The 19,740-nt window shown below is 39.6% G+C and overlaps 1 protein-coding gene across 2 annotated transcripts in view; it reads left to right on the top strand.

Moving 5' to 3' along the window:
- Positions 1-19,740, top strand: part of LOC114559162 (nucleolar protein 4-like) — a 184,226-nt gene that overhangs the window by 161,436 nt on the left and 3,050 nt on the right. For both annotated transcript variants that reach the window (XM_028583657.1, XM_028583658.1), the window contains 2 exons: positions 13,090-13,203; positions 18,216-18,447. In XM_028583657.1, coding sequence (XP_028439458.1) covers positions 13,090-13,203; positions 18,216-18,447 — 346 coding nt within the window. The remainder of the gene's footprint in view (positions 1-13,089; positions 13,204-18,215; positions 18,448-19,740) is intronic.

The raw sequence follows: 19,740 nt of genomic DNA on the forward strand, positions 1-19,740 counted from the left end.
CTTTAATACACGCTTGAAGTTTAGCTAACTGACCACTTTCGTCTGGCTTAATTGACAGATATAATTGGTTATGGTCTGCGTAACAGTGAAAGTTAATTGAGTGTTTCCTAATAATATTACCTAAAGGAAGCATATATAAGGAAAATAGAATTGGTCCAAGCACTGAGCCTTGAGGAACTTCATGGCTAACTTTAGCGTGCTTGGAGGTATAGGCTGGGCGATATGGTTGAAAACTGTATAACGATATAAGTTTTTCATATCGGTCGATATCGATAATTATTGATATTTTTTATGACCTATTTAAAATAAGGACCAGGAGAAAAATATATTAAATTTAAACATTTTTATTTTAAACTTAACCCTGCTCTGATTATAATCCCCTCAGTTATAAAAGCAGAAATGTCAACACAACCATGGAAAACACTCAAATAATTAAAATGTAAACAGGTCTATCACAATATCACAATCACAATGAACACTTAACAATTATCTCTTAACATTAAGGTGCAAAATTAAAGAAAAAGTAAGAAATGCTTAATAAAGTGTCATAAAATAGTGCAAAGTGTTAGCTAAATATAAGAAACCTGAGAAGGAACTATTTTCTGCAGGTTTAGTGCTAGGTTGGTAACCTGGCTTCTGGACAGTGCTCGGCATGTCTGCCTCAGTTATTTCTTTGTAGCATTTAGTAAGGTGCTGATGCAGAGTACCTCTCCATGGTGGTCTGCTGCTTGTAGTGTTTAGTAAGGTGCTGATGCAGAGTACCTCTCCATGGTGGTCTGCTGCTTGTAGTGTTTAGTAAGGTGCTGATGCAGAGTACCTCTCCATGGTGGTCTGCTGCTTGTAGTGTTTAGTAAGGTGCTGATGCAGAGTACCTCTCCATGGTGGTCTGCTGCTTGTAGTGTTTAGTAAGGTGCTGATGCAGAGTACCTCTCCATGGTGGTCTGCTGCTTGTAGTGTTTAGTAAGGCGCTGATGCAGAGTACCTCTCCATGGTGGTCTGCTGCTTGTAGTGGTTAGTAAGGTGCTGATGCAGAGTACCTCTCCATGGTGGTCTACTGCTTGTAGTGTTTAGTAAGGTGCTGATGCAGAGTACCTCTCCATGGTGGTCTACTGCTTGTAGTGTTTAGTAAGGCGCTGATGCAGAGTACCTCTCCATGGTGGTCTGCTGTTGTGCCGTGTTGCAGCTGCAGATGTTGTTGGACGTTGATGGCGAATACGGCTGTGCTCCAAAGTGTGAGCGCGGCTAAAGTGGTAAAACAAGTTTGTGGTATTACCAGTGTTGGTGGGGACGACGGTCTGACGACATTGGTCTGACTACGGTCAGAATTATATAAAATCCCCAAAACTGCCATACTGACTTTTCCTGTTTTATCAACAATTTCCTCGCTCGCTGCAACACTCACTTTCCACTCCACGGCGGTTCTGTTATTGAAGAACACGAGACAGCGATGTGGCGCAACCAAACATGATACTGTTACATGATTGGCTGTTAGAGTGTCACTCCCTACGTTGCTAGGTTGCCAGAGAGTGAGGGCCTTTGTTCATGCAACCAAACTTGATTCACAACCTCTGGTTTCTTCTGATGAAGAAAAACAAGTTATCGAACGTTTTATCGACCGCATTTTCTATTGATATTGATGATGTGTCTATCGCGAGACATATCGTTATCGTTTTATCACCCAGCCCTACTTGGAGGGTTTATCGTTAATGTTAACAAATTGGGATCGCTCAGCGAAGTAGGACTTAAACCAGCTTAGTGCGATTCCTTTAATGCCAACTAAGTGTTCCAGTCTCTGTAACAGGATGGTATGGTCAATAGTGTCAAATGCAGCACTAAGATCTAGTAAAACAAGAATGGAGACAAGTCCTTTGTCTGCAGCAGTTAGAAGGTTGTTAGTAATTTTCACCAGTGCCGTCTCTGTGCTATGATTCTTTCTAAATCCTGATTGAAAATCATCAAATAAACTATTGCTATGTAGAAAATCACATAACTGATTAGCAACCACCTTCTCAAGGATCTTGGATAGAAAGGGAAGGTTAGATATAGGTCTATAGTTTGCTAAGACCTCAGGATCTGTGGTGGGTTTTTTCAAAAGAGGTTTTATCACAGCTATTTTAAATGACTGCGGTACATAACCTGTTAATAAGGACATATTGATCATATCTAGTAATGAATTGTTTACCACGGGTAACGCTTCTTTGAGTAGTCTCGTTGGGATGTGGTCTAAGAGACAGGTAGATGGCTTAGCTGAGGATATCTTTAACATTAATTGTTGGAGGTCTATAGGATAAAAGCAGTCTATGTCGGGACTAGTCGTTCTTTCTAGCGGTCCTGCATTTAAAGGTGAACTGTTAGAAGTTGAGGGCAAAAGGTGATGAATTTTATCTCTAATTGTTATACTTTTATCATTAAAGAAGCTCATGAAGTCATCACTACTCAATGCTAGAGGAATAGATGGCTCAGTAGAGCTGTGGCTATCTGTCAGCCTGGCTACAGTGCTGAAAAGAAACCTTGGGTTGTTCTTGTTTTCTTCTATTAGTGATGAGTAATAGTCTGATCTGGCTTTTCTTAGGGCCTTCCTATAGGTTTTTAGACTTTCTTGCCAATCCAAACGGGATTCTTCCACTTTGGTGGAACGCCACTTACTTTCGAGGTTTCGCGAGATTTGTTTTAATTTTGCGAGTTTGGGAGTTATACCAAGGTGCTAGTTTCCTTTGCTTCATCATCTTTTTTAGGGGAGCAACACAGTCTAAGGTCGTCTGTAGGCAAGTCGTAGCACCGTCTACAAATGTATCAATTTGAGAGGGACTGAGGTTAACATAAAGGTCCTCTGTTATGTTAAGGCATGACATAGAGTCGAATGCTGTTGGAATATCTTCCTTAAATTTAGCTATAGCACTGTCAGATAGGCATCTAGTGTAGAAGCTTTTATCTAATTTAGTATAGTCAGGTAGTAAGAATTCAAAAGTAATTAAAAAATGATCTGATAATACCGAATTCTGCGGAAATATTATTAAATCCTCAATTTCAATACCATATGCCAGCACAAGGTCGAGGGTGTGGTTAAAACAGTGCATTGCCTTGTGCACACTCTGACTGAAACCGATTGAATCCAGTAATGAGTTGAAAGCAGTACTAAGGCTATCATTGTCAACGTCCACATGGATATTAAAATCACCTACAATAAGTACTTTGTCTGATTTAAGGACTAAACATGATAAAAACTCTGAGAAATCAGATAAAAATTCAGAATACGGACCTGGAACCCTGTTATTAACAAGAAACATCATTGGCTGTAATGTTTTCCATTTTGGATGTTGAAGATGAAGAACAAGACTTTCAAACGAGTTATAATTTAGTTTAGGTTCAGGATTAATTAACAGGCTTTCAATCAAAGATGGCTGCAACTCCCCCTCCTCGGCCTGAGCCTCTAGGAATTTCAGTATTAATATGACTGGGAGGAGTGGCTTCATTTAGACTAACATAGTCTTCATGGCCCAGCCAGGTTTCAGTAAGACAAAATAAATCAATGTTATTATCTGATATCAAATCGTTTACCAATACTGCTTTAGAAGACAGAGATCTAATATTTAATAGTCCACATCTAATTTTCCTATTTTGTTCTATCGTTGCAGTCGTTTTAATTCCAATTAGGTTGTTAAGTATAGCGCATCTTTTGTTTACCTTTGATTTAACCGATCTGAATCGGGGAACAGACACCGTGCTTATTAGACTATGAGTGGGTGACTGCTCCAACTTGATATGAGAGCGGCTCCGTCCCAGGTGGGATGAATGCCGTCTCTCTCCATCAGACCAGGCTTTCCCCAGAACGCCCCCCAGTTATTCACATAGCCCACATCATTAGCTGGGCACCACCCCGACAACCAGTGGTGGAAGGATGACGTACGGCTGTACATTTCATCATTGGTCAGGTTTGGCAGGGGTCCAGAGAAAACTACTGAGTCTGACATTTTCTTTGCGTATGCACAAAGTGACTCAACATTCACCCACTCCCCAGGCTGCTCGGGGTCTCCCGGGGTACAGCTAGCAGAAGTTAAAGAAGCTACAGTATGTTGGCCCGCATTAGCTACATGGCGCTGGCTAGCTACGGAAGCATACGATTCTGATTCCATGGTGCGGAGCCATGCCTCAAATTCACTAAGCCTTGCCTCCAGAGCAGCGAATATACTACATTTATTACATGTATCGTTATCACTAAAGGAGGCAGAGGAATAGCTAAACATTTGACACAGAGCAAGAAAGAGCAGGAGAGGGAGAAGAATTAGCCATTAACCTTTCCCCTTATGATGTCATAAAGGGAAGATTCCTGATTGGCCCATCTGAGCTTTCATTTTCTCAAAGGCAAAGCAGGATACCCAGGGCTCGGTTTACACCTATCACCATTTCTAGCCACTGGGGGACCATAGGCAGGCTGGGGGAACTCATATTAATGTTAAAAAACCTCATACAGTGACATTTTCATGCCATGGGACCTTTAAGTACAAGTTTAGTTAAATAATTTGTAAAGTATTTTCTGCATCGACTTACTAACGCTAATGCATTGCCCATTTTATTGAATACTGTTGCTATGTTTTGACCAGGACAATTAGTTATCTAGGGTAATGCCCAATAGCTTAGTTGCCTTCACTTGCTGGATTGGTGTTTTATTTAGAAAGAGTTAGAGCTCCAGCTCTGGCCTTAAAGAATGATTTGAACCAAACACTCTGCTTTTTGTTCCTGTGGGAACCAGACAGCTAGAGGACATCCTCTCTTGTTTCTTGTACGGTGTGTACTGTATACTGTACCAGTGTCTTTCAGTTATTGCATGTGCTTTAATAAGCAAAGTTTAATATCTTCTCTAATGTTATTTTTTTTTTTTAAATTTTAAATTGTTTATTTTCACATTTTTCTTCTTACCATAAACATAGAAAAACAAGAGAGCAGGAAAATAAATAAATAATAATAAAAAAAAAAAGGTCTACTACGCCTTCGTTTAGTTGGTTAGCAGTGTAAATTTTGTACTTCATGTATACACAGACATCGCATATATATATATATATACATACATTCTCTACACAGGTTTTATACAGACCGTAGACCATATTTAAGTACATTATTTGGGGGAGGGAGGGGGGGGGATTTCGTCTTCTCAATCCATATTAATGCATGTTATTGCTTGCCATATGGTAGCAGTAACAGAAGTTTTTTTTTACTTAAGAGTTAAAGTAGGAGAGTGTTCTTTAATCCAAACATGAAGAGGAAATGAATGGAAAGGCGAGCAGCATATAGCATTATGGACATTATTTTTGTTTCCGGCACACAGTTATTTACACCAAGGATACACAAGCTGGGATCCAGTGGCATTTTAATCCCAAAATATTTTTCAATTTCATGAACAACCGAAGACCAGAATGATACAATTAAAGAACAGGACCATATTAAGTGGAAATAGGTTCCTGTATCCTTTTTACATTTAATGTAAATGTGTCGTATTTACTTCGAGTTAAGGGGGTCACATGCAACTTATTGATAATTTTATATTGTACTTCATATGATTTGTTTGATTTAGTAATTTGTCTTGCATAATTTAATACTTTGTTCCATATCTGGTCTTCCAGTGTAACACCAAAGTGAAGTTCCCAGCTTTGTTTAATATTTATTAAAACTTTATTATTTGCTATAATTTGGTCATAAATATATGTCATTGTTTTATTTTTCAATGCAGCTGCCTTTAATAAAATGCTATCAAGCACATTTATTTTCCCGCCTTGTTTATAGTATTCAATAGAAATAAGATAGCTCCTTATTTGTAGATATCGAAGTGGACCTGAGAGATATTAAACTCATACTGTAATTGTTGGAAAGACTTGAGAGCATTATCTGCATAAACATCTAATATTCTTATGATGATTCTTATGATACCAGCTTCTCTCCACTCATTAAAGCCAGCATCAATACAGGTATGTCTAAAATCTGGATTATTAGCAATAGGAGCCAATAATGAATATTTGTCAAGCTCAAAATATTTACGAACAGCACTGAGAGACCTACAGATATTTTTCAGTATATAATTGTGCTTAATCTTGGTATACTTTTGTGAAACATATAAACGGAAGGTGTTCTAACTGAACCCCATCCAGACCTATACCTTCTAAATCTGGAAAGCAGAAATGGCTTTTTTTAATCCACTCTGCCGTGAATTTTAATTGTGCGGCCCAATGATAAAATTTGAAATTTGGGATGCCAAGTCTTCCTTTTTTAATTGGTAGTTGAAGCTTTCGAATTTCCATCCTTGGCCTTTTATTATTCCACACAAATACTCCTACCGCACTATGTATTTTTGTAAATATTTTGGATGGAATATAAATAGGTAGCATTTGGATAACATACAACAGGCGAGGGAGAACATTCATTTTAATCATAGCTATACGGTCCAAAAGAGAAAGTGAAAGAATAGTCCATCTTAGAAGGTCAGTTTTTATTTTTGCTATTACAGGTAAAAGATTATGTTTAATCAGTTTTGAAAAATCTGCACTAAAATATATACCAAGATAATTAAATCCTTTTTTGGTCACTTTAAAAGGATGATAGCTTGATGAGCCTATTTTTTCGCCAAGCGGAAAGGCTGATGATTTTTCGTAGTTTATTTTATATCCTGAAAACTTAAAGTTTTCAATCATTTTTATTAGTGAAGGGATGGATTTATTAGGATTCTTCAAAAATAAAGATACATCATCGGCATAAAGCGATATCTTGTGGGAACGGCTCTCTGTTTCAATGCCCTCTATCTCCTCGCTCGTTCTTATCAATACCGCCAATGGTTCAATAATTAAATTAAATAAGAGAGGGAACAAAGGGCATCCATGTTTTGTTCCTCTCTCCAGCAAGAATGTCTCAGATGTAGTTCCGTTAATCAAAAGAGCTGACTGAGGGTTTGTATACAATAGCTTAATCCAATTGATAAAACTTTCATTAAATGAAAATTCTTTTAAAACTCTAAATAAGTACTTCCATTCCACACGATCAAAAGCTTTTTCTGCGTCCAATGCAATGACCACTGCTTTTTCTTTTTTATATGCTACATACTGTAATATCCCAAGCAGTCGCCTTACATTGGCGCTAGACTGTCGCGTCTTAACGAAGCCTGTTTGATCGCTAGAAACTAATTTATGTATCACATTGTTTAATCTTATTGCCAAAACACTTGCTAAAATCTTTGAATCTGTATTTTGAATTGATAATGGTCTGTATGATGCAGGGTTTTCTGGATCCTTGTGATCTTTTGGTATTAATGAAATAATAGATTGTTGCATTGTCTTTGGCAATTTCTTCTCATCATAAGCATACTGAAACATTCTTGCAAGCAAAGGAGCTAAAATGTCCACAAAAGTTTTGTAGACCTCTGCTGGAAAACCATCTGGACCACATGCCTTTCCATTCTTTAAAGAATGTATTGTCCTTTTAACGTCATCAACTGTAATTTTAGCACCAAGTGATAAATTATCCTGCAAGTCAAGTTGAGGTAGCTCAAGCTTCTGAAAAAACAAAGTCATATCCCTGTCACTATCTCAGATTTATACAAATCACCAAAGAATCCTTTAAACACATTTGTTATTTCACCTGATGTATAAACCAGTTTACCGCTTTTATCTCGTTTTTTTGATATTGCGGACTTACGTTTTTTATTATTAATTAAACTCGCTAAATATTTGACAGATCTATGACTATCATACTGTTTATACTTTTGTAAAAATAATTCTCTTTCTGTTTTTTGGATTTCCAATGAATTGAGTGCTGTTTTAGCAACCATAACCTGATCCCAGCTTTCAGCGGAAAGACCATGCTTATGTTTAGTCTCAGCCTCTTGTAACTTTGACTCTAGTCTTTTTTGTTCATAAATAATTTTCCTTTTCCTAGCAACACAATATGAAATCATAAAGCCTCGGAGATAAGCTTTTGTAGTTTCCCATACATTTGCCGGATCAGTATCATCGTTATCGTTAATTTCTAGAAAATGCATTAAATTTGCTTTAGTTTTGTTACAAAAATTAATATCAGATAATATTGATCTATTACATTGCCAAACATTTTTATTCTTATATAAACAGGTGAATGCAACCTCCATTTTAATTGGAGCATGATCTGACAGATGTATATTTCCAATGCTACTTTGTTTTATCAATTCCAATAATATTTTAGTAACCAAGAAAAAATCAATTCTTGTATATGTTTTATGAGGATTTGAAAAAAAAGTATAGTTTTTCTCTTTAGGGTGCAAATGTCTCCACACATCAAGTAAATCAACCTCATCAACCATTTGTTGCAAAGCTCGCTGTCTAGGAGTTGGTTTTGCACTGATGATGGTGGGCCTTTTATCAAAAATATTATTCATTACACAATTCCAATTTCCACCAACAATCATATAAGGACAGTGATACTTGAACAGTAAATCAGTCAGTTTAGTAAAGAATGTAGGATCTAAATCAGGGGCGGCATATACATTTACATAGTAACTCTCTCTCCATATAAAACCCCTTGCAACAAAACATAACAACCTCTTTCATCAATTTCAACTAATATTAATGGGCAATTCTTTATGCACCAGTATCGCCACCCCTCTGCTTTTACTATTAAATGAGGAAGAGTACACATGTCCAACCCAGTCTATTCTAAGTTTTTTATGTTTGTATTCAGTCAAATGTGTCTCCTGCAACATTGCAACAGAAACATTCTCCTTTCTCAGAAATGTAATTATCCTCTTCCGCTTGACTGGATTATTACACCCTTTGATATTAAATGAACAGAAATTTACTGGTAAAGCCATAGCATCATATGCATAAAATATCTAGTACTTTCCCCAATATGCAAGGTATTGGACATAACAATAATTATGGATCCCCTTTGGTATTTAACTAAAAAAACAAAGGAAACAAAAAAAGAAAAAACAAAAAAAAGAGAAAAAAAAACCAAAACATGGGCCAAAATACCAGACCAAACAGGGCTGATATTAGCCACATTAGAACGTTAACCTAAATGGTCTTGTCTGCTTTAATATACATAAAAAAAGAAAGTCGCTCCTATACTTTCAGTTAATTTACAGTCATTGGGCACAGTATGAAAAAAAGAATAAGCCCGTTTGAGCGACCATTAAAAACACAATAGGCCTACATGGCAGAGTTATGAAGTCATAGAGGAGGCACTAGATTTATCCAAGTCATCGAGAAATTTCTGCGCGTCTGACGGAGTCTCAAAGCGCTTTTGTACTCCCATAAAGTCGACAGAAAGTATCGCGGGAAACATCATTGCATACCTTATTCCAGCAGCGTATAATTTCCTTTTCACAGGAACAAACAGTTGACCCTTCTTCTGCACCGCAGCGCTGAAATCTTGATAGATGAACACTCTGGTGTCTTTGTAGAGTAGTGTTCCCTTCTCTCGAGCAAGCTTCATCACCTTTGCCTTGTGCTGATAATTCCCAAACTTGGCGATAATCGGCCTCGGTCTTTTACCAGCAACAGTAGCAGCAGACACACGGATGGGGATGCGATGCGCTCTCTCGATGTGCAGGGTGTCCTGTGGCAGATTCAACGTCTCCATCAGAAACTTTTGAACAAACGCCACAGGGTCGCTCTTTTCTTCACCCTCCATTATTCCAAAGATAACCACGTTGTTCTGTCGGCTTTTTTTCTCGATATTTTCAGCCTTTGCTTCCAGCACTTCCACTTGTTTGACCAGAACCCGCACTTTACTGTCAGTGCTTTCCAGATTATCCTCAGCAGCTCTCACACTAATTTGCACTTCAGCAATCTGTTCATTTAGTGCATTCATCGAACCATTCATTTGCATCATCTGTTGCTCCATTGTTGTAAATCTCTGCAGAAGTTCATTTTGGTTTAGATTGAGTCTTTCCCACAGCGTTTCCATTGTGATCGGGTTTTCCCCTGCCATTGTTGCAGTAGTTTGCCGTAACAGGTGCGCACACTTTAGTCTTGATTAGATCACCAAAACTTACTTAATTTTGTTTTAGTAATCCACAATAAACGCACCAGTTTTTAGCTTTATGCAGTGGCCGCTCTTTTATTGTGCCATATCTGCACGCATGAATCAAAAGGAGCTTATATTATAAAGTTTAAAGCAGACAAGGGCTGCGCTACTACACACACACGTCTACCCTCGCAGCCATCTAACACATGTTTCTAATGTTATTAATACATTTTTATACATGGTGAAGTGCCTCACCGTGCAAACATTTAGCGAGTTCCTGGCAAATCACTTGACACTGTTTGGCGATATGTGTTTATGTCTGTGATCCTATAAAACCAACATTCACCACTGTCTAAAACCAAAGAATTATTCTCACAAAAAAAGCATTTCATTACGGTTTTGTATGACTTTCATCAGTTTGTGTATATTCTAAAAGATTTTTGTCATCACAAAGTAGAGGCCAAAGTCTGTTAGCAGTTTATCTTCGACTACATGAGTGATTATTCATTTTCAATATTGATTGGCCATAGCTCTAAAAAAAAAAGTCAGACGTCCTAATATTCAGAGGATTTAGATATTCTCCAACAATCATCATGATTGTTTTTTACTATCTGCATTTCATTCAGATGCAAAATAAAAGGTTCTAAATATTAATTTTATTAAAATGACATGTTCAACCTTGGTGGTGACTCTCTGAGCATTCTCCAGTCGTTGCTTTCAACTGTTAGAAGTCACGATAATATAATATATATTATGTAAGGGATAATGAGCCGATATATACAGTGTGTCTGTAGATGGGCTGAAACTATAGAAACGCCACGCTCTTGTCAGTTTATTTCAGTGTACAGACGTGACACATATCACCTGACAAACAGATGTGTGTTGTTAATAAGTTTCACACTTTATTTTTAAGAATAAAAAAAGAGACGGGAATGTATGCAGAGAAACAGAAGTATTTGCTGAATAACAATGATCCCTTTTTTCCAAATCCAGTGGTTTAGACAGCAGGGCGTTTTTCTAAGGCTGTTTCTGCTTATAGACACAGAGAAAGCTTATTTCATCTATGTTTTCTTTCCACAGGATAACTCCCTGAAATGTGATAGAAAACAGACCACAAGATGTTTTATGCAAAGAAAGATGAAGATTCTTAGCCTGTCTAGTTTGGTAAATATGAAAATGTGAATTGTTAACATAATCAATACTATCTGAAACTAGAAGGTGAATCTGTTTTAAACACAAACGTACAGGTTTAAAGAATTTTGATGTTGAAAATAGTCAATAACTGCAATTTAAAAAAAGAGCTGTGCCCTTGGTGTAACAGCTTTGGAGAAGGTTGCTATATAGGGCTGTGTATTGGCAAGAATCTGGCGATACGATACGTATCATGATACATGGGTCACGATTCAATATATTGCAATATATTTTGATTCTGTGCGTAAGGCAATATATTGGGATTTCTTTTCTAAGTATAATTTTAGAAAAAATAATATTTCAAAAGTGCCATGATGTTCATACAATTCAAAGAAGTTTACTTTAGGTAAACAATTCAGTACACAGAAAATCAATCTGCCAGTTTGGGATTGTGGTTCCCAGGTTCTTAGTGAGCTAATGTTGATATGCTAAAGTAGGCCAAAGTTCAGCCATAGCTACGATGTAAGCTTCTAGCAAAAAGTCAGGCACTGTTAGGCCCTGCTAGGCACTGTACTGCTAGGCCCTGCTAGGCACTGTCTGCCACTGCTAGGCACTGCTAGGCCCTGTCAGGCACTGCTAGGCACTGTTAGGCACTGCTAGGCCCTGTTAGGCCCTGCTAGGCACTGTACTGCTAGGCCCTGCTAGGCACTGCTAGGTACTGTTAGGCACTGCTAGGCCCTGTCAGGCACTGCTAGGCACTGCTGGGCCCTGCTAGGCACCGTTAGGCAAGGACACTGGTGGTGTGCATAGCCATCCAGCGTTAAGGGGTTTAAACACAACATAACTGAACTACTGTCTTACATGAATATTTTTGCATGTAAACAAAAAAAATCAATATAGTATTGCTAAATAAAATATTGCGATACTCAAGTGTATTGTTTTTTTCTTACACCCCTATTTCTATACAATAATATAATATAATATAGTACTTTTACTTAAGTAATGTTTTTTAAATTAGGACTTTGTATTTCTACTTTAGTGTGCTGTACTTCTTCTCATTATACTTACCACTGCATTGTACTAATGCAGGAGAGGTGCATGATGGGAAAATTAGTTCTGTGGACCAGTCACTTGACACAGTGGTTCCTAAACGTTTTAATGTCAAGGACCTTTCTGCTCTTAGATGTTTTATTACAGAAAGTGTACAGCATGAAACCCATCACAAAAAAAGTCCTATATTCTGTCATTGTGTTACTTATGGATGGAATTATAGTGAAAATAAATCATTCCCCTTTTTCCTAGGGGCCCCCTGGGGGTCCCCGGACCCCACTTTGAAAACCACTGACTTAACACCATAATTGTGTGACAGGCAACAGGCTGCCTCACACCGTCAGTGAAATGTCTCTGCTGCCCCCCAGTGGTGAAGCCCCATGTTACACTGTGTGTGGAGGCATCAGCTGGGGTTCTGAACTGTGCTTATGACACTATTTCCCTTCAAACACACTTTGCATCAGTCTCTGTGATCATAGTGAAAGATGTCCTCTTTTTTTAAAGAGTTTTTATACATTGCACACCAAAGCATTATGTTCCAGTACTAACTGAAAGGTATTGGTCAATCTGGTGTGCACACAAGAAAAAAATAGAAGAAGACACAACAACACTTATTAGCTCTCTATTACCTTCAGACGTCACACAACATAAAACCAGACAATTACAGTGAAATAGAAATAAAATACCTAAAAGTCAAACTAAAACCAAAAAGCAATAACATCTCTGCTGCTGCTATTTGTCCGTTGTAACGTCAGTTAACAGCTGAGGGTGTTTGTGTGGTTGTTCCAGGCTAATATAAGCATTATATACAGTAACTACAACATAAGAAGCCCAGTGTGTCCTCCTGTATGCAAAATCCACTCAAAGATTTCTCTCTAATTTACTCAATAATTGAATTTCATGATACGGTTGTGTTGTCTGCAGACCCGTCCTACTCCGCCTCACCTCACCTCAGCCATGGCTGAGAACATCCTGGCTGCCGCCTGTGAGAGCGAATCACGCAACGCCGCAAAGAGGATGCGCCTCGACACCTATCACGTAAGTGTGTGGGTGTGGTCTAATTTATATATTAAAGGAAAAACGCGTTACTTGATGTGACGAATAGTGTACACCGGCTACTAATCTTGACTACACAAAGCACTTTGCACACTACAGGCAGTCCCAATCACACACACATTCATACACTGGTATAGGACATACAAGGTGCCACTTGCTCATCCGATACACATTTACACACGCACATTCACATGCCGATGGCACAGCATCGGGATCAATTTTGGGGTTAGCATCTTATCTTCCAAGGACACTCGGACATGTAGACTGCAGAGCCAGGGACTGAACCGGCCTTCAGGTTGGTAGACAACCGTCCTATGGACACTTAGACTGCATGTTTACACCTCAAACATACCACTAATTAAGTTTAAACGGCATTCTAAAAAAAATATGTATGTATGTATATATATATATCTTTGTTGGGAGTCATACATGTTCAGTAAGTACTGCTAGCTTGTCAGTTGCAGAGTATGAGGGCGTGCCATGCTAGCAGCTAGGCGAGCATTATAACGTTTGTCTCTGAAGTAAAGGCTGGACTACAATAGAGCTGTTTGGAGCAGTTTGTGAACAGTGTTTCTGTTGGAGATGGTAAGTCCCTTTGGGGGTGGACTTTGGGCTTTTTCACTTAGTAAACCTATAACATGCACAAAAAAGATATATAACACAATAAAGGAAAGGGGGAAAAGCCAAAAAGCCTAATATGAGCACTTTAAAGTCACACTTTCTGAATACTGGCTGTGTGCATTTCTCTGTTGATTGAGCATTTTGATACTTAGCACTTCTGCCTGCTTTATAATCAAAAATGACATGGAAATCTCACTTTTTACAATACATCAAATCACAGTGACGTCGCACTAAAACAAAAATCCCTTCCGGGTAGACAACTAGTTGATTTGAATTGTGGAGATATTTGAAATCAGCAGACTTGTTTATTTCTGTTGTTATTTTCAACCGTAACTGTAATGTTTAAAGATATACAGTGGGGCAAAAAAGTATTTAGTCAGCCACCAATTGTGCAAGTTCTCCCACTTAAAAAGATGAGAGAGGCCTGTAATTTTCATCATAGGTACACTTCAACTATGAGAGACAAAATGAGAAAAACAAATCCAGAAAATCACATTGTAGGATTTTTAATGAATTAATTGGTAAATTCCTCATTAAAATAAGTATTTGGTCACCTACAAACAAGCAGGATTTCTGGCTCTCACAGACCTGTAACTTGTTCTTTAAGAGGCTCCTCTGTCCTCCACTTGTTACCTGTTAATGGCACCTGTTTGAACTTGTTATTAGTATAAAAGACACCTGTCCACAACCTCAAACAGTCACACTCCAAACTCCACTATGGCCGAGACCAAAGAGCTGTCAAAGGACACCAGAAACAAAATTGTAGACCTGCACCAGGCTGGGAAGACTGAATCTGCAATAGGTAAGCAGCTTGGTGTGAAGAAATCAACTGTGGGAGCAATTATTAGAAAATGGAAGACATACAAGACCACTGATAATCTCCCTCGATCAGGGGATCACGCAAGATCTCGCCCCGTGGGGTCAAAATGATCACAAGAACGGTGAGCAAAAATCCCAGAACCACACGGGGGGACCTAGTGAATGACCTGCAGAGAGCTGGGACCAAAGTAATAAAGGCTACCATCAGTAACACACTACACTGCCAGGGACTCAAATTCTGCAGTGCCAGACGTGTCCCCCTGCTTAAGCCAGTACATGTCCAGGCCCGTCTGAAGTTTGCTAGAGAGCATTTGGATGATCCAGAAGAGGATTGGGAGAATGTCATATGGTCAGATGAAACCAAAATGGAACTTTTTGGTAAAAACTCAACTCGTCGTGTTTGGAGGAGAAAGAATGCTGAGTTGCATCCAAAGAACCATACCTACTGTGATGCATGGGGGTGGAAACATCATGCTTTGGGGCTGTTTTTCTGCAAAGGGACGAGGACGACTTATCCGTGTAAAGGAAAGAATGAATGGGGCCATGTATCGTGAGATTTTGAGTGAAAACCTCCTTCTATCAGCAAGGGCATTGAAGATGAAACGTGACTGGGTCTTTCAGCATGACAATGATCCCAAACACACCGCCCAGGCAATGAAGGAGTGGCTTTGTAAGAAGCATTTCAAGGTCCTGGAGTGGCCTAGCCAGTCTCCAGATCTCAACCCCATAGAAAATCTTTGGAGGGAGTTGAAAGTCCGTGTTGCCCAGCGACGGCCCCAAAACATTACTGCTCTAGAGGAGATCTGCATGGAGGAATGGGCCAAAATACCAGCAACAGTGTGTGAAAACCTTGTGAAGACTTACAGAAAACGTTTGACCTCTGTCATTGCCAACAAAGGGTATATAACAAAGTATTGAGATGAACTTTTGTTATTGACCAAATACTTACTTTCCACCATAATTTGCAAATAAATTCATTAAAGGGGTGATAGAATGATTATATAGGGTATTTTACACTGTTCCTTAAGGTCTCCTAATGGGGCATGTAACATTGGTTGGGCTGAAAATTGCCCGAATGCTATTTTATTAGGCCCTTAACTACCCTGTGAATATGGCTCTATTTGGAACAAGAGCTTTTCTTCCAAATATGGTATGCTCATGAATATTCAGAATGAGCTACGTGCTGATTGGTTTGAGCAAACTACATAGAAACACATGGGAGACTGACAGCAGGTCTCATTGCAAAGTTATACATTGTTTGTCGGGCTATTACGTTATTAAATTCACTTCTGAGACTTTTTTAAGCGAGAAATCAACTATATAAAGCCCAAATATGGGACGTTTTACGAAAATTTATGGCTTATTGCAAATTTGGTAAGACTGTGTGTCGGAGTTCAGCTGCCGGTGCTGCCTGTGTTGCTGCCTCGCTGCACGGCCTGCCTTCCTCCGCAGACCCCGGCCTGCAGATCCCCTCTTCCTGCTAGCTAAATGGCCCGTGTGTGAGAGTGATAGCGCGGTCAGCGAGCTTGTTACACCAGCAATCTCTTACAACAGTTCCAGTTAATCTTGGCTGGCTGTCAGCATAACTAGCTATATTTACAGTTTGAATTTTGTCACGCCACTTATACAACATATCTCTAAAGGCCTTATAAAGCTAACAACAGTGTCCGATTTCAAGTTAATGAATTTTTGTGAACAGTGGGGGTTTCGTTAGCTATGACTGTCCCTTCAATCCTAGCTATGTGTAGCTAGCTACAAATCACGGATAGTTAGCTTCATTTTTGATGTAATTTCCGTATATTTACAGTTTGAATTTCATCACGCCACTTATACAAGATCTCCCTAAATGTCTTATAAAGCTAACAACGGTGTCCGATTTCAAATTGATGAATTTTTGTGAACAGTGGGGGTTTCGTTAGCTATGACTGTCCCTTCAATCCTAGCTATGTGTAGCTAGCTACAAATCACGGATAGTTAGCTTCATTTCTGGCGTAATTTCTGTATATTTACAGTTTGAATTTCATCACGCCACTTATACAAGATCTCCCTAAATGTCTTATAAAGCTAACACGGTGTCCGATTTCAAGTTAATGAATATTTGTGAATTTCAGAGGAATTCTAGGAGGAGCTAGCTCTCATTGATAGAGCTACATCCAGCCGCAGGCTCTATCAATGAGACTCGCGGACTTTATTTCCCCAAGTTTGTTTAAATAACTCAACACATCATAATTACACACATTAAAAGATTAACTGGAACCTGTGGTAACAGATTGCTGGCGTAACAAGCTCGCTGACCGTGCTCTCACTCACACACACCGGGCATTTAGCTAGCAGGAAGAGGGGAGCTGCAGGCCCTGGAGCTCTGTCAGAGCACCAGCGTTTAGTAGTCCATTATCCTAAAACCGGTGACTTTGAGCGGGTATGGAGTGCTGTGGGCTGCCAGTCGTGACGGAGCTCCGAGTACCTCAGAGCAGGCCGGGGTGTGTAAAGGAAGGCAGGCCAGGCGGCGAGGCAACAACACAGGCAGCACCGGCGCTGAACTCCGACACACAGTCGGACAAAATTTGCAATTAGCCATCCATTTTCGTAAAACGGCCCATGTTTGAGCCTTACATAGTTGATTTCTCGCATAAAAAAGTTTCAGAAGTGAATTTTGTAATGGAATAGCAGAGATCTGCGCGACCTAGATTCAGAAGACTACCTGATCTCAGGTCAGTTGTGTAGCCTATGTTTTTGGGAGGTTGACGTCAACTTCCAGCTTTGTTGGGATTCGCCCGTTTTCAGCGGCAGTTTCAAAATATGAAATTTTCATAGTAAAGGGGTGTCAATGGGACTTTGAGCTTCTATGTATGTCCTATTTACCCACCGAACTGTCGTTATTCAACTATGACAGGGTAAAATCGGTTTTGCATTCTATCACCCCTTTAAAAATCCTACAATGTGATTTTCTGGATTTGTTTTCCTCATTTTGTCTCTCATAGTTGAAGTGTACCTATGATGAAAATTACAGGCCTCTCTCATCATTTTAAGTGGGAGAACATGCACAACTGGTGGCTGACTAAATACTTTTTTGCCCCACTGTATATAGTCAAACACGGTGGTCAGACCTATCTGACGTCTCTGTTTATTTTCTGTCCTGTGTTGCTGTTCATAACCTTAGATTTGGTGAATCAAAGACACTAGGTCTTTGATAAAACAAATCTAACATTATGAACAGCAGCATCTCACTGCCAGTCGGACTGGCTGCTAGTTTGGGTGGGGTCATTTTCTGTAGTGTGTGGCCCAACAAAAAAGCTCAAATTAGCTCTCCAAGCTAACGTTAGTGAAAGTGTTGACATATGAAATGAATGATGTTGTTCCTGGTCCCTGTTTGCTCAGCGCGGTTAAATTGTTTGTACAGGAACATTGTAATTGGTCTATATGAGACCTTTAAATAATGTTCTTCTTCTAGGACATAACCCTGGGTTCTTAATACCAGTTGCAATTCTGTCCAACCAGCTGGCTGTATAGTATTTTGAAAATGAAAGCCCCTCATTTCCTGTTTCCTCTTCCAGGATGAGCAGATCTCTCTGGACAAGCCGTCCAGCGGTGGAGGGGGTCTGAGGGAGCCGGCGTCCCTCGCTCACTCCGCCTACTCCCTGGCCGCATCAGCCTTCTCCTCCCAGGACACCCAGCTCTACATCAACGGAGCTGGCCTCAGCTACGGTTACCGTGGATACCCGGGCCTGGGCGCAGCCATGCAACACCCCGTTTCCCTGACGACCGGCGCTGCTGCTCAGAGCAACGGTGAGAGAGAACGGGGAGTGGGGGACAGAGGAAGAGGGTCATTATGGAGACAAGAGAGCTGATGGACAAGACACCATAGTTAGAGGGGAAAGTGGTTAAAAAGAGGGAGCAGGCAGGGGAGGAGGGGGGAGATGAAAGGAAATAGTGTGAGTGGGTAATTTGAGGATGAATACGGAGGAAATGAAGGAAAGAAAGTGGTGTAAGGAGACATAGCAGCAGATGATGGTGTGAAACAGCTAACACACACACACACAAAGCTGATGTAAGCCTCGCTTAAATATGGAGTTCAAGTGATTATTACAGGCTTTTCAAATTCTGAAAACTAACTGAGGTCTCTTTAGTAGCTTAAGTGTCCATCAGCTGTTTAAAGACTAGGGTTGGGTACCAAAAACAGGTTCCTAAACGACCGGTATCAGAGTAGCCTAGCTGCACTTTGCGAGATAGCATGGCCACTGCCGCAGTCGAGGTTCCTTTCCTCCATCTAGTGGTGGTTGTTGTTGTTGTTAAAAGCTATAGTGTGCGATTATTTTCTATGAATAAACATTTTACAAAATGGTGTAGTCCACAGCAGCTCGTTCTCAGCCACTTCCTCTGTTCACTGATTGGACCGGTTAAAGATTGGCTGGAAAAAAAAAACGTGAATATACCGTAAACCCAGACGTAGTACTGAAAGTGCCCATATTATGAAAAAAACACTTTTTCTGGGATTTGGGGTGTTCTTTTGTGTCTCTGGTGCTTCCAGAGACACGAGAAACGAGCTGGCTAACCGCAACCGTTGGCTCGTAGCTAATGCTAACGCTAGCATATTACCTCGTTCTCAATAGCAAAGCACTGCTACAACACACACAAGTTCACCATAATCTCCAAAATAACTACTTCCATGTGCGCCCTCATTTAGAAGTCTCCCAGCTAATCCTGCCTTGTAACTGACTGAAGTTGAAGAAACAGCCTCTTTTACTTCTATGGAGCTAGCTGACATGATCTACATCTGAAATACTGAGCATGTGCAAGTGCAATCAAAGATAGTACAGAAGAAGAAGAAGAAGAAAAGAGGTCTCACTCTGTAGCTAAAACAGAAACCAGGTGAAAAGAGGATCTGCAGCAGTGAGAGAGAGCTGTGCAGTTTAACAAAAATGTGGTGTTTTTTTTTTAAATTAAACCATGTAAACCTATTCTGGTACAACCTTAAAATACAATTATGAACCTGAAAATGAGCAGAATATGGGCTCTTGAAGGAAAATGAAATATGAGCGGAAGTACGTAGGAGGTCGGAGCCCGGCTAATCTGAGTTGA

The sequence above is a fragment of the Perca flavescens genome, chromosome 7 (assembly GCF_004354835.1).
Source record: "Perca flavescens isolate YP-PL-M2 chromosome 7, PFLA_1.0, whole genome shotgun sequence".
NCBI lineage: Eukaryota > Metazoa > Chordata > Actinopteri > Perciformes > Percidae > Perca > Perca flavescens.